At 46.0% G+C, this 14,892-nt stretch overlaps 1 protein-coding gene across 1 annotated transcript in view; it reads right to left on the bottom strand.

The window, feature by feature from the left end:
• sema5a (sema domain, seven thrombospondin repeats (type 1 and type 1-like), transmembrane domain (TM) and short cytoplasmic domain, (semaphorin) 5A) overlaps positions 1-14,892 on the bottom strand; it is a 111,298-nt gene that overhangs the window by 69,776 nt on the left and 26,630 nt on the right. Inside the window, exon 3 of the mRNA XM_076158327.1 lies at positions 2,060-2,271. Within this exon, the coding sequence (XP_076014442.1) occupies positions 2,060-2,207 (148 nt within the window). The 5' untranslated portion in view covers positions 2,208-2,271. The remainder of the gene's footprint in view (positions 1-2,059; positions 2,272-14,892) is intronic.

Raw genomic sequence — 14,892 nt, 5'->3', positions numbered from 1 at the left:
TTAAGCCCCGTTTTGGAATCCATCTACCATCTACTGGCCAGAAATGGATTAAAGCAGATTTATTGGCGACTGCTGTGCAGCTTTTATGCTTTTAACTTTGACTATGCATCATCTCCCATCTCTTAATGCTTCCTCGGCGACATTACAGAGCTGCTGATCCATGTACATGCAATCAGACGCCATCGTGGAATTGCTGAAACACAGACACATCCAAGCGTCTGCTCGCTTCCCGTCTCCGTTTCTGTCGGGCATGTTTGTGAATCAACAGCGACGCCCATCCACTTTATTAAAGTTCCAATATTTCAAGCAAACGTTGAGCCGCTGAAGCTTAATGGGCCATTCCAGTGCATTAGAGGACACAAATGCATTGACCACAGCTGACACGCAAGGTGTGCGATCGCTTTACACGCCCGGGACAGAGCGCGTTAGCTGGGCGGTTAGTTATCTTCATCGCGCTCAATAGACTCGGGGAGAGGAGCAGCACCTTAAAAATTACGTGAGAGAGAGGGGGAGAGAGAGAGAAAGAGGGGGAAGCAGAGGAGGAGGTAAGAAGGTGGCGGTGCTGGTTGGTTATATATTGTAAGTTAGTGTGGCAGTGAAGATTCACACAGGTGAGGATCTCTGCGTACACGGTGACCTTGATCTCTCAGTCAATTGTGCCTGAGACTGAATGCTGTGTGATTATCTGACTTGAACTCTGCTGGACAGAAAACAGCTCAATGGCATTTTGCTGCTTTGCAGTGGGGCAGACAGAAGTGCATTGATTGCCACAGATACCGCCTTCGACAAAGTTCAGAAGAATTTCATTACAGTTTAGCTGTTCGATAACAATGTGAGATAATGGATAAGGACAATGAAATTCAATGCAATATATATTGAATCTAAAAAACAGCAGAGGGCTTCTGCGGCACGCGAGGGGAGGAAGCGATGGAACAGAAAGGAAATGTCAGCCTGCTCCTAGGGGCTATAATCAAAGAGAAATGAAGTTTGTAATCATTATAACGAGAAAACAACAATGAGAGAAACAGCTGATTGCTATAGAAACCAGCCAGGTGCACTGTGTCACTAGTCCTCGTCAGTTCCAATGTTCGCCGTTAACCGTCAGCAGGTTGTAATAAAGGGAGTTAAAGTCTCTTAATGGTGGTGAAATGTTCAGATGAAGCCATCACACAAATGCATCCTGGTGGACCGATTGTGGGAATCAGACTGGGAGCGGTGGACAGATTTGAGGGACTGAAAGGATGGTGGTAAGGACGAAGAAAGGAGAGGGCGGGAAAGCAGGAAAGGGAGGAGGGAAGAGAGGAGAGGAGAACAGAAAGAAAGTTCAAAAGATGGATGCTGTCGCAATCGTTGCCCCAAAACATTTTTATGACGGATGACACAGTTGCTCCTTGTTTGCCTTGCGAGCCTGTGCGGTGTGTGTGCTAGTGTGCGGTGTGTGTTTGTGTGAGACTCCAGGCACAGGCAGGCTGGGCACTGACGGACTCTCTGAGGAACAAAGCTTCCAATGCACTCGTAACATGAAGCTTTTGGGAAGAACACAACACAGATGCACCCACACATGCACATCATTTCATTGGAATAAACAATATTAGCATGCAGCCTTTCAGATAAAATTAATTTGAGTTCACTTAAAATGGGGACTGGGGGAGTGAGAGATGAAACATTTTAATTAATAACCAGCGGGTGTCTCCACATTATTATTCATTTATTTTACTTTATCTCCTGCATTTTATTTCTTTATTGTTTGGCAGTTTATCAGCAACATGGGAGGGAAAGAAAATACAATTCAGTGAAAAAATAGTTTTTCTCACTTTTTATTTGCAAGTCAAATTTCAATTGCACACGATTTGCTGTGAATTGCATGCAACATGATGATTAATAAAGTATCTTATCTATCTTATCTTATGGATATTAACTTGAGCTCTCTGAAGTAATTTTCCAAGATATTTACTTGCATGAATTTTAATTTTATACTCCAGACAAACTATTTTGATGCTCTGACTCTGGTGTGTGTGTGTGTGTGTGTGTGTGTGTGTGTGATCGGTGACCCACTGACCTGGGTGTGGGATGAGTGGGTGCTCTATCTTGTGACAGGGTGATTCAGGCAGCAGCACTGGCCCTCTCCTTGCAGCCATGCCTCCGGGGCGCAGGACCAGCATGCACTGCAGGAGCAGCAGTGCATGCTGGGTAACCGGGCGTCCCATGGGGGCCTCGGCTTGGCTCACTTCCCCTCAGGCCTCAGGGGCCAAGAGCATTGGAGAGACACAGCTAAAGAGAGAAAGACAAATTTGGCTTTAAACAAAGTTTGATTTCACATTTGATCTAAATCAAGCAGAGAAAAGTGGCGGCATCACACCCATGTAGCACCAAACTCCCCCGGTGGAAAAATCAGGAAAAGCAGCAAGAACAAATCAGCATGCAAATGGAACAACAGAGAGGCAACAAAGAAAGAGTGTGTGAAGGAAAAAGGTGATTTTAGCCCAGCAATAACAGCTGCTGTGCTCCTCACAGGCACCCAGAGGCCACGCATCTCGCACCTCTGACACCCAGCATATGAATCAGACCTGGGTTTGCATTCCATACTGTGTCTGTGTGTGCGCTTGTGCTTCATTACCCATTATGTCAGATTATGTGCAAGCCTCCATGCTCATGTTCCCACTAGAGTGGAGCTTTGTTGCATCTAATGATGAAAATCAGCACTGGTGCAATGTTTTCATAGGAAATAATAAGCGCGTGTGTGTGCAAGAGTCTATTTCTCTGTTTGTCTGCATGATGTATGTACGGAGCTGCTGGGCGGAATGCGCAGGATCAATTAAAGCCTATAGCCGATGTAGAATCTTGCAATGTTTTTGTTCCATGCAGCTCCTTGCGTTGTTGGATGTGATTCCAATGCTTACAAGGAGATTCATGCGCTCCAGCTCCAAGTTCGCACAACTCAATCATGTGTGAATTGATGAGCAGTCGACGGCGTCTGCATCATCAGCCCCAAATGATTTAGCTTCATGCTTGATTCATGCATTGATGATTCGCAATGTGAGCTACAGAATAATAAGCCTCCCTGACAACATGGACATATGCAGCGGAGCGACTAAACAGAGGAGAAGATGCTGTTTCAAAGTCCCAGTGGGGGGCCGACTATTGTTATTACTATTTCTGGATGTTGCCGGAAGGAAGGAGATCATGGGTACAAAGGTCAGGGGGTCAGGTTTCACCCTTATGGACATCAGGAGGAGGAGCTAGGAGGAGGGGGTTCAGGCATAAGAATCCGTACCCTGTGCAGCTCACAGGGGAGCCGTTCTGGGCTGATCCGACTTGTAAGGAGATCCAGAACATGCTGCAGGGATTATACGTCCCATCTGCGCACTGGGAGCGTCGCCTCAGAGAGCGCGGCAGGACGTGGCGTTTGGGCGACTATAGGCCCGAGTGGGAATCTGTGTTTGGACACCGCACAAAACCCTTCCTCCGCTCCGGCGTGAAGCCTTAGCCTGATCCGGTGCTGGGACGTCTCCCCGCTTTGGCCAGTGCTCTGCAGTCCGGCGAGAAATGAAAAGCTCAATATTGACTTAACCGCTTTTATTGCATTTTCTCCTTGAATGCAGCGTTCCGCTCTGCCATTTGCGCGTGCCAATACGTTTGGTGACCTTGGGGGCCTGAAGTCAGTAAAACATTCAGGGCTGCTGGGTAAATGCACAGGCAGGCATTCGCCCACAGAGAAATGCAAAGCACCTGTCATCCACGGCGGCGGAGAGCAAGCGACAGCCTAAGTCACTTTCGTCTGGATGTTCACAAGTCGGGATTTATATTCTTCCGCACCATTCCTTTAGTCGGCCTGTCAGTTTAAATGTCACTTTCCTTTATCTGCTCCTTTCCTTGACAGTCTCTACTTTCCTTTTTTTCCCCTCCACACAATAAAGCCGTCCCCACCTGTTGCATATGAAAGGTAGCAAGTCCCTTCCTCAGCCAGATCGTCTGCGAGTTGCGACATTCCTCTGGCCATTTTGCAATCGTAAATAAGTGAGAAGGTTTCCCGACAGAGGTGATTTCAATGTGGGAAAAACAGGATTATTACGTGTGTGTGGGCAGATATCTGATATGGCATTCAGTCAGACGGATTTGTGCTTGTATACACATCAGCTTGGCATTTATTTTACAACCACACACACACACTTGCATACACAGACACACACATACCAAGGGGGTTGGCTGCCAGCAGCCGGGGCCACAGACTCCAGCTCTCTCTGTTGAACTCGCTCCCCCTGTAATCGAGCCGCATATGACCCCGTCAGCCATAATGTGCACTTACACTGACACACTGGCATATGCACGCACACACACATGCACAAGCTCATACTCACCTGAATACAAAACTCACCACCTTGCATATGCACATTAGGTAACAATATTTGCAGAGTGAGCCATTATGCAACTCAAATCCTGTCTGCTTTCCATCACTCTCACCTCACACTGCTTAGCCCAGTGTTTCAGCCTTTATAATGTCGTCTGGAGTCGAATTTAAAATCAATCTAAACCACCACACCAAGATACATTTGCGAGAAATTGTCAACACAAGCAGTCAACAATAGATGATGAAGACGAACGGCGCTGGAAGGTGTTTTTGAAGCACCTATATAAACACAGACTACCGCTTTATTAAGCCTCATTTTCTATCCATATGCAAATGTAAAGACGCTGTCAACACTTTTATCATTCATAGCAATCTGTTGTCATGAGAAGAAACAATTAAAAGCCGCTCTAACCGTAAATCTAGCAAATTGAAGGCGTTTTCAGATGCCTCCAGTTAAGCTGATTTATGTCCCACATATGCATTGGCTCCGTGCATTCTTATGTAACAGAACTCAGGAAGCCTCGACGTGATTTAAAACCAAACCGTTTAAAGTGTTGTGTCGCTCCCCCAGTCGTGATCTATGTTGAATCCCGTTTTTCCTCTCAGCTCACCACAAGACATCGGCCCGGCGGGAGAGAATAGAGGGAGCTCTCTGTGCTCGCTGATTCAAACTTTAAAACCATCTCCAAGGCATCAGTACAAGCCTCCTCCTCCTCCTCCTCCTCCTCCTCCTCCTCTGTTCTCTTTATCTCTTTCACAAGCCTACAAATACGGTCCCACACTCTCACACACACACACACACAAACACAGGCGCGCACCGAGCAGCAGCAGTGTATCCGTCACCGTGGGATCTGGTGATGGATAACACACCCAGGGCTCCAAACAGAGAGAGAACCGACTCCATAAACACTAAACATGGGGTCAATGTTGTCATCTTAACCACGTTTACAGGGACCATCATCAAGTGGAAACACATCTAAGCTGCTAAAGTGCAATTTGAAAGCAACATACTTAGACGTTTGGGTGGTAATTTCTACTTCTACACAGGCAAACTGGGTTTCAGAGGGAGATAAAATACCTTTTGATTTACTGCCTAGATCTTAATGTAATTACTTTGCAAATGAAGGCTTTAATCTAGACATGAATGGAATCCTTTAACTGAGTTTAAAGCAATAAAACGCCAAACCAAAAGTGAAGTAAGTGAAAAAGTTTACCTTATTTCATTTCATACATTTTAATCTTAAATTCGGGAATTTGGAGTTTTAGGGACCTGGCACCCTCCTCTTCACTATGAGTACTTTTTAATCTTTGAGTGCATTACTTTCACATTTAGTTAAATACTTTGTAATCTATACTTGTACATGCAGGAGTGTTTGAACTGAAGGATTTGAGCTTCACTATATATCAGGCCTTGCTTATGTAAGTGCTAATATCTGGCTTTAGTCACTGTGTGTATGTCACCCTTCCAGAAACGGTGCAAACGTGATGATGAAAGGGCCATTTTGCAAAAAAGCCTAATGGAATGTGACCCACTTGAACTGAAACAAGAAAAAAGAGGAAATGATTTTGCTGTAAATTGTGCGGTAATGAGAACTGGAGGATCGTCTCTGCTGTTTGAAAACCATCTAATGACACACACAAATACACACTACCTCATGCTGTACACGACACACCACACACACTCATCCTTGTCTGCGTTTTGAGAGACGAGGTGTCGGTTGGCTGATCAATGGAAGTCTTCCTGCTGTAACGGGTGCAGAGAGGATCATATTAGCGCCACTATTGATTTTGTCTGAGGGCGACTTCATGATGGTTGGATTTCACAATACATAATGAATAGACGGCCAAATAAATAATAGCTGCGTGTTCACCAGACTGACACACGCACACGCGCACACACACACACACACACACACACACACACACACGTTTAGTCAAGGGAGAATGGCAGAGTGATGATGTCAAAACACAGTCGGGCAGTGTGAGCTCGGTATCGTACCACAGTGCCGAAAGATGCTCCTCTCAGACAGCGCACACACACAAACACACATCAGTAAAATTCCTCACCCCAGACTTTGTGAAAACACAAAGCACACACAGACACAGCTGAGCTTTACAGCTTTGTTTAGCTGGGTGTGTGTGTGTGTGTGTGTGTGTGTGTGTGTGTGTGTGGCAGACGGTGGGTTGTGTATCTCATCATGCATCTTATTGCCCTTTTTTAGGGGGGTTGTCGTCGTTGTTCTTCCGCGTCTTTACCCGCCAGTTGGGAAAGTATTTGTCCGTTTAGTGTTTTCCATAACCAGATGTTTGTTCTTCTCTTTGTTTCCCATCTGGAGAAGAAGAAGCTGACCGCCGCTTACTGCGCGTGACGGACTCACGAGGTCAGACGGACTAAAACCAAATGAGCCTTGAGACTGCTGATCGAACGGCTGACAATCTGGCAATACATCGAACTGCAGGGGCTCGTAAAATGCATGGGGGCCCAAAGGAGAGATGACTGACAGGCTGAACGGCCAACTGACTGGCATCCCAATGTCTTCTTCCCCCTCCGCCTGTCAGGAAGAGGAAGTGCTGTCATTGCCGGGGTACGTCCCCGTCTCTCTCTACCTTTCCCCGACCTTCCCCTTCGCTGTTTCTCCTCGTTCTTCCCGCCCTCCCCATCTGATGGGCTCAGGGGATGATAGCGGAAGGAATGACGGCAAGATGATATCGCCATCCAAGGCCCCGTCGCCGCTCAGCTGCCTCTTCCCCCCCTCCCCCTCCGCTCTCAGGCCCCGTGGATCGGAGCTGAGTGTGGCCGCATGAACTCCGGCATAATGAATGCTTGTGTCAAAAGATGTGGGAGTAAAGAAACACACTGGGATCAGATGGCTTGTTTGTTTCGGCAGCTTATCTGTGGCACACAGCGCATTTCCAGGCATTAATCAAATCTCTCTCTCTCTCTCTTTCTCTCTCTCTCTAACTCTCTCTCTCGGAGCGCTGAGTAAACACCTCTTCCCAGTTCTCTCTCCTGCAGGTAAACATTTGCCACTTTACTCCGGGCCAGAATGCATTTCACACTCCAGCCTCCTTCTTACACACCGATATTCCTCCGCAGTTGGATGGAGAACCTCGTCGCCTTCCGAACAGAACAAATACAATTTCTGCTCTGCGATTTCAATATGTTGCCAAGTTCTGGAACCTGGAATGCAGCACGAGCAGGAGCGGCGAGGTTTTCTTGTGATTTGAGTGAGTGTTGTTTGCTTTCTGCACGTGGAGGCAGCAGCAGAAGAAGAAGAAGGAGAAGAAGAAGAAGCCGGCCAGCGCAGAGCCTGGAAGTCACGTCAAAGCTGCTGGACTTAAGTTACTTTACACCAAACTTTTACAGTAAACAGGCCTGCTCGGGTCAATTTAAGATAACGTCACCCTCCTCTGCTCCTGAGTAATGGTTGCGCACAACTCAGGCGCTCAGGTAGTTTTTCCTCAAGGCTGAAAAATACGGGGTATCTTAAATGCATCATAGGCTGGGGAGTCTTCTGCTTTTTTCTTTTTTTTTGGTGCAGCTCCGATGACTCGCCTGGCCACAACCGTCGCTTTGGTCCAGTTAAATCTGGGACATGCATCACAGACATCAACATTCCCACTCATTCTCCCTCTCTCTCTCTTTCTGTGTGTGTGTCGCTCCCTCTCTCTCTCTCCCACACACACCCAGCAATTTCATCCGGCGTCTCCAGACGTTCCCAAATCCTGCTGTTATTTTTACCCGACTCACTAAGCCTCCAGTGCTCAAGCTGATGCACGAACACGTGCCCAAGTGCTGTGCGAGTGTGTGTGTTCGCTCGCGCTCGTGTGTGTGTACGTGTGTGTCTCTACACGACAAAATCCCAGATGAGAGAAGGCTTGAACAACTCGCAATAAGTAGCACAAAAAAAAGTGACATCATGCCTGAAAAGAAACATCCAGAGCCACATGAAAAGCCCTCACACGCCAATAGAAAGTAATTACCGGCTTGAGTCGGCCCTGTCATCCTCCTCCGTGATTGCTGGAGGTGGTTCAACATGACCTGTGACTTGAAACAATTACAGCGCGGCGGCAGAGGGGCCCCTTTGCATGCAGAGCATGGGGCTTTTTTAGAAAACCGCTCGCTTCCAAATCCACTTCAAGGTAAGTCGCAGCGGCGGCAGAAACAATAGTTTCCGCCATCGAGCGAAAAATGCTTTTGTATCGCCGCGGCCTTTTGTTTCCTGGGCCACCTGAACGTTCACCTTTTCCTCTTCTGGTCTTTCTGTCATAAAAGCGGCCATTGTGGAGCTTCCTTAAAATGCCCTTCATCACAGGTGTCAAACTCAAGGCCCGCAGGCCGAATCCGGCCCGCCAAGTCATTTTATGTGGCCCGCGAGTCATTTTATGTGGCCCGCGAGAGCAAAGAGCTTTAAGCGTAAATTGTCCATAAACTACATTTCCCACAATGCATGTTCCACATCAGCGTCAGATCAGCGCTTAACAAAGGTGATTATCTGAGGATAGATTCTCTGATATTTCAGTAAATGATTCCTTTGTAAGATAAAAATATAGAGGAATGAAATAAAGAGGTCAGGGGTCAACATAGGTTACAGTTTAAAACAAGGTACTGGCCCCAACAAGTCTGGGAATAAAACAATAAAGTAGGAGATCTGAACTCCCTACCAAGGGGGGCCTAGATAACAGATAAAACAGTAAAAAGGAAGGAAGGGGGTCCACGTTGCCGGGCAGTCTGGGGGGGCTTCTTTAGATCAGGGAAGATCACAGAAGGGTTACTGTACTGTTGTTGTGTAATTTACATGTTTCGAGAACACCAGAAGATCAAATAGTAAAATAAACACACCTGGCAGATTACTGCAGATTATTTACAGATTAGGGCAAAGGCCACATGTATTACAAAGATGCACAGACATTCCTGACATCCTGCTTGAGGTAAATATAAGGCAGGACAACTAAGAGTTGAGGAGGCACATCTGCTTACCAGATCCTTCCGTGCGCAAGCTCTGCTGAAACTCGCTGATCCACACGTATCACAGCCTAAGGTGTGTTGATTCTGGTGTACCTTGTATTGAGAAGTTCATGTATTGTTTATGTTGTTCGGAGTAGTGATACTGCTAGATGAATCAGACTTTCAAATACTAAAATGTCAAATAAATTGACGATTGTTAAACTTTAAAATACTCCTGGTTATTTGTAATGTGATTGATTGAAGTAGTTTCGAGGGTCCTGTATTACCATGTCTTGGGACGGGATCAGATGTTTCGGCCCGCTTGACTCACAGTGCGGTAGATCTGAGCGGGTACGGGCCTGATCGGTGGTAAATCACTGACTGAGCGGGACGGACATAGGGGAAGGAATTAGAACGAATGATATTTTGTTGGTCTAAGTGTATGACTTGTCAGACACGCATGGAGAACGCGTGCACTCCTGTCTCTGAGCTGATGAAGGTGTCACAACTCTCAGTATAAATTAATCCGAAAACCGCTCCCAAATGTGCCGTAAAATGTTTGTAATCCGGCCGGTGACAATTCTTTAAGCGATATAGGGACACCCTGTTTGAACAAACAATCGAGCTTCAGCGTAATGATGAATGGATAATCAACACTAAAGTAATCCCGAGCGAAGAGAATGACCAGAGACGAAACTTCTCATTCCAAACAAAAGAATTGACCATCCAGATATAAGAATCAACCAATCAGAGACTAAATTATCACTAGCAACAAATACATTTCTCTTATGGAGTCAGATAAACAAAAAGATTTAATTATGTCTGAATAACTTCACAGCACCGATAGGAGCCCAAACCACGCCTCGTCGCCATATCTGGATACCGCAGTTGGACCGGAAGATGGGAACCCATTTACACCTTCATGTAATCTCCGTCTGTGAACAGCTTTCCGTGCCTTATGATCTTCTCAAAACGGTCTTCGTGATCGATTTGCTCTCCCCAGCTATCCACAGCAGTATCCAGATCGCTCTTTAACGTTCATTTCCTGCTTTGTACTGTAGAGACAATGCTGTGTGTTTGTTCTGGAAATGTCTTTGAATATTTTGCCTTTTACTTCTCTAATTTATTATAATTTCTCTTTAATTTCTCTCGATAAAGCAAGCACATTATTATTAATTATTGTTATTTCTCTCCTGTATTGTTGTCGGTGAAAGAATATTGAAACTGTCCAGGCAGAATTCAACTCTCTATGTTCCTCCAAGACTTTTTGGGAGTTATCCACGGATACTGAGTCAGTTCATTTCACATTACTACACAGATGTGGAAATGTATGTACATTTAAAATCATACAAGTTTTTTGATATATACCTTATTGTTATTATTGTTGAAATTGGACTTGGTTTACCTAAGGCAGTGGTTCCCAAAGTGGGGGGGCGCAGCGCTATCACAGTTTACGCTGGTCTGACGCATCGTTAGCTTGGCTAGCCTCTAGTTTAGCGTTACAAGCCCAGTTGTGAGGGATTTAACTAATTATTATTATTAACAACGCAGGAGAACGAGCGATTACCCGCTGCTAGGTAGGAGAGCCATGGCCACACTCCTTCCTTTGCCACATCCTACCTATGTGAGCCTCAATAAACACAAAATATAGGTCGGAGCTGGAAAAGTGCAGCACAAAGCTGAAGCCCACACCTGTCACTGAAAAGATGTGCTGATAAAAAGTGTAATTTTTTGCAAAGAATAACTTAATTTAGAAATTAAGTTACAGTATTACACAGTTGGACATTTCATAATTCATGTGAGGGGATTTGTCACCTTACTTCTTTTGTTAAATAATAAGTTGCAGTTTTATAAATAATAATGTGGAGTTTGGAAGCTAAAGATGTGAAGATGTGTACATGTGTTCTTATCTACAGAAGGGCGGCCTTGCAGAAAAAGTTTAGGAACCACTGACTAAAGAAATTTCAGGTTCTTCATAATATGTTTTATAAAGAGATAATAAAAGTTAACATTTGCAATATGAACTTGTACTTCTTTGCACTAAAACAAAGGGAAAACTTACTTGGGTGTAAACTTACAATTTACACCCATTTATAGGTTATTATGCTATGATTTTACTAATCCGGACCACCTCTTCATGTTGTCAAAGTGACGCTCCGGCGAGGGCAGGGCGAGCGTCAAGGTGATGTGGCTGGCAGAATCAGTGCTTTGGGGTGAAAAACTCTCAACAAAAGCATGACGGCAGCAGAGGTAGCGCTTAAAATTAGATGGCAAAATGTCTAAAATATGTTTTGGTTAACAGAATAGACCACGGGGGCTAAATTGCAACATTTGCAGATTTAATTTTCCTTGTGCGCCTGCTGTATTTTGCAGGAGGTTCGGGCAGATTTGAGACTTAATCGAAGTGAATGAGTCATTTCTGCGTTTCACCGGTTGCTGACAAAAGGCACGAAGCAATTGTAACAACGGATGGGAACAGGAGTAATCTTTTCACTTTGATTCATTCCTTTCTACCAGGAGGACTCGCGCTTAATCTTTATCGGCTTTCTCGAGAGAAAAACTCTGGCAGGACATCAAAGGGAGCGCAACTCTGCACAGACGAAGAAATTAAACTCGGCGTCTTCATCAGGAACGCACAGACGGACGCTGCCGCCTCCTTTCAGTGCAAATTAACATTTCTCGAAAACCTCTCTCTCTCCCTCTCTTTACCTCTTGTAGGCCAAACTCCTGTCTGTACAACACGATCCTGCGGTCGGGGCCGCGGACTCGTCGGTCGTCTGTTTGAGTGGCTCTGACACGCCGCCCAGACCCCCGTGCGACTGTCTGAGCTGTACTTGGTGTCAAGAAGCCGCTGTTCACGGGGAACAAGTTGTCACAACAACCTTGCAGCCACGACTGGTTTAAATATCAGAGAAGGGAGAAGGAGGGGGAATAAAAAGAGTTTGTCACGATGTCCAAAACCTACATCTCACTGAGTGCTGATATTTCCATAGCAACCACGGTGAAGACACAACAAAGATCCCTGCCTGACAGAAACGCTGGGTCGAGTTTCTTATACAGCGTTTCTCAAACCTACATGGTTTTAAACAGCTGGGAATGAAATCTAACATTCACCTACACCTGATTTGCAAATATAACATAACAGCTTTGACGCCGTGGAAGTAATAATAATAAAAAAAGGTTCCCCCGTCCGTTCGCCTGGGAGAGAAACTCACATTTCCTCCACGTTCAGCTGCTGGGGTAATGCCGCCGCATCAAAGGCTTCCTCTGCTTCAAAGCCTTTTGTTCTCCGGGTGGTGTTTTAGCACGCAAACTCACACGATGAGGGCGGGGTTACACTTCAAAACCGCACTAAGACAAAAGAACAGCACGGCGAGCACGTCCTGGAGAACTGCAGGCCTCTTGTCACGCCACTCTATGTCAGTAAGGGTGTCGAGCAGCAATGCGTTTCCCTTTCTTGGCTTTTGAGAATCATTTCTCCATTTGGCCTCGCAGAGGTCTGCATCTTTGCTCCCACTGACCTCTCGAAGATTCCTTAAGCTAACGTCAGACTGCCCGAAATCTCGCAAAGCTGCGAAGAGAGGCCCAAGCTCAACAAGTCTTCATCTCTGTCGTTTTGCTACGAGACATTTAAAACCTTCTGAAATTAAGGCAGGTAGATGCTCCCACACTCACACACACACATTCCTTGAGACTGCAGCAATAAGAAGCATAAAGCCCCCCTGCTGTGAGACGGTGACATTTTTAAAGCTTTAATTACATGCTTGGCAAACAGGTAGCCAACTGTCTCGCTGCGAACAAAATAACACAATCGCCGTCGACAGCAGCGGAGGCAGCGTCTCCAAACTGTCTTCCTGTTCGCACACAAACAAAATGCCTTCCACAGTTCTGCAGGGAAGGAAACCGAAAAAATAGGGCCCGTTAGACGAAATAAAGAAACGCTTAAATCACCTCACGTTTAAGAATGAGACGTTACCGTAACGACGAGCAGGCTGCAGATGAAAAGAAACGAAGAGATGGAGCGATTATGTAGGCTGGTGAGGGACGGCTTTCATTCAGGTTCGAATCAAGCGATCGCTAATCACATGATCAATCATATGAGCTCTGGCGATGACAGAACGCAACTGGAGGGGGGAGGGTGATTGATGGGATATGCGAGGAGCATCGTTTTGGTTCTTTGGATCGGTTTACAACTATGTTTGAGGAGCACCAACGCACACTTTGACTAACTCTAAAGTCTCACATTTAATTTACTATGTTGTGTAAATATTGTGCGTTTTGCAGCGTAGTTAAGACTTTTAGGAGCTGGTAAAATGATGATAGAGTGTTGGAGTTGTTCCGAGGTGAAATTGTGTAGCGTGACTGATGTTTGGACTTCAAAGCAGCTAAAACTCTTTACAGTAACTCTAAACTTGTTTGTATCCTTGAAATGCAACTCAATTGTGCTCGATATGTGCAGATCCTTCTTTGAATAATCTCAAAATTGTGGATGTTTCTACCGTTTCTACTTGAGCAGAGGACACACACTTCTCCTGCACTAACTTTGTTCCGTGTAATAAAGTTAGTGGAGTATCCGTTGCATCACCGCCGTGCTCAGCCTGCATGACAACAACACCGTCTCTGAAAATTGCATTTTTATCACGGTTACCCTTCCCTAAAATAGTCGTTTAGAGACGCGAGTCCTGGCGGTTAGACGCCCGATGGGAGTGCGGGGTCAGCGTGGGGATGCGGCGTAATCAATCTTCCCCCACGTTTCTCGTAATCAACGCGTACAAGATAACAAGCTGCCAGCTATAGCTCGGTAATTATGTGGCTAAAAAAACAACAACAACCTCTCAAAAAAATTCACGCGTTCACTTAAAGATCCATACAGACGGGGGAGGGGAGGGAGACATAAGGAGGCTGTCTGTAAATGTGTCATCTTACTGCATCTGAGGGAATGTGGAAGGAGGAATAGCAAATTAGCTCTTGGGCTCCACTGGAACCAATTAATTACCAGGGAGGGGTGTGTGTGCGTGTGTGAAGGTGTGTGAAAGACTGTGAGAGTGTTGTGTCTGGCCTTTGTAATTCGTCCTGTTAACAGCAGAGATGCACGCCAATAGCGGGACGTTAGAGCATTAATGAGGGAGAGAGAGACGGGATTGGGCGATGGCAGCTGTTTTAACATGGAGTGTGTGTGGGTTTGTGTGTAGGGATGTGTGTGTGTGTGTGCGCGCACCTGAGTCTCTGTCTCCCAAAGGTATAAAGGCACAACAGAGCAGCAGAGTCTAAGACAAAGCCCGGAGGCACCCGAAGTGATCCTGTCTCCGCTAGACCAAGCAAACAGATGTAGACCTCCTTCTCTCTCTCTCTCTCTCTCTCTCTCTCTCTCTCTCTCTCTCTCTCTCTCTTCTTCGACACAACCCACCAAGACACCTGAGAGATTGTGTTACTGTGTGTTTCGCAGAGATCCGAGTTGACAGGTCCACTTTGACAGTCGGCTTCTTCAATAATGGAGGAGTTTGAGGCGCCTCAGCCTGCTGCGCGCTGCATGTTCGGATCTACTCGGCCCGCGTAACCTCAGATGCTCCGGCCTGATGTGCGGCTGTCCTGCTCA

Source organism: Genypterus blacodes, unplaced genomic scaffold, assembly GCF_046128005.1.
Source record: "Genypterus blacodes isolate CSIRO-AG114 ecotype Tasmania unplaced genomic scaffold, CSIRO-AGI_Gbla_v1 ptg000076l_1, whole genome shotgun sequence".
Classification (NCBI taxonomy): domain Eukaryota; kingdom Metazoa; phylum Chordata; class Actinopteri; order Ophidiiformes; family Ophidiidae; genus Genypterus; species Genypterus blacodes.
This window is presented reverse-complemented; position numbering and strand designations above follow the sequence as displayed.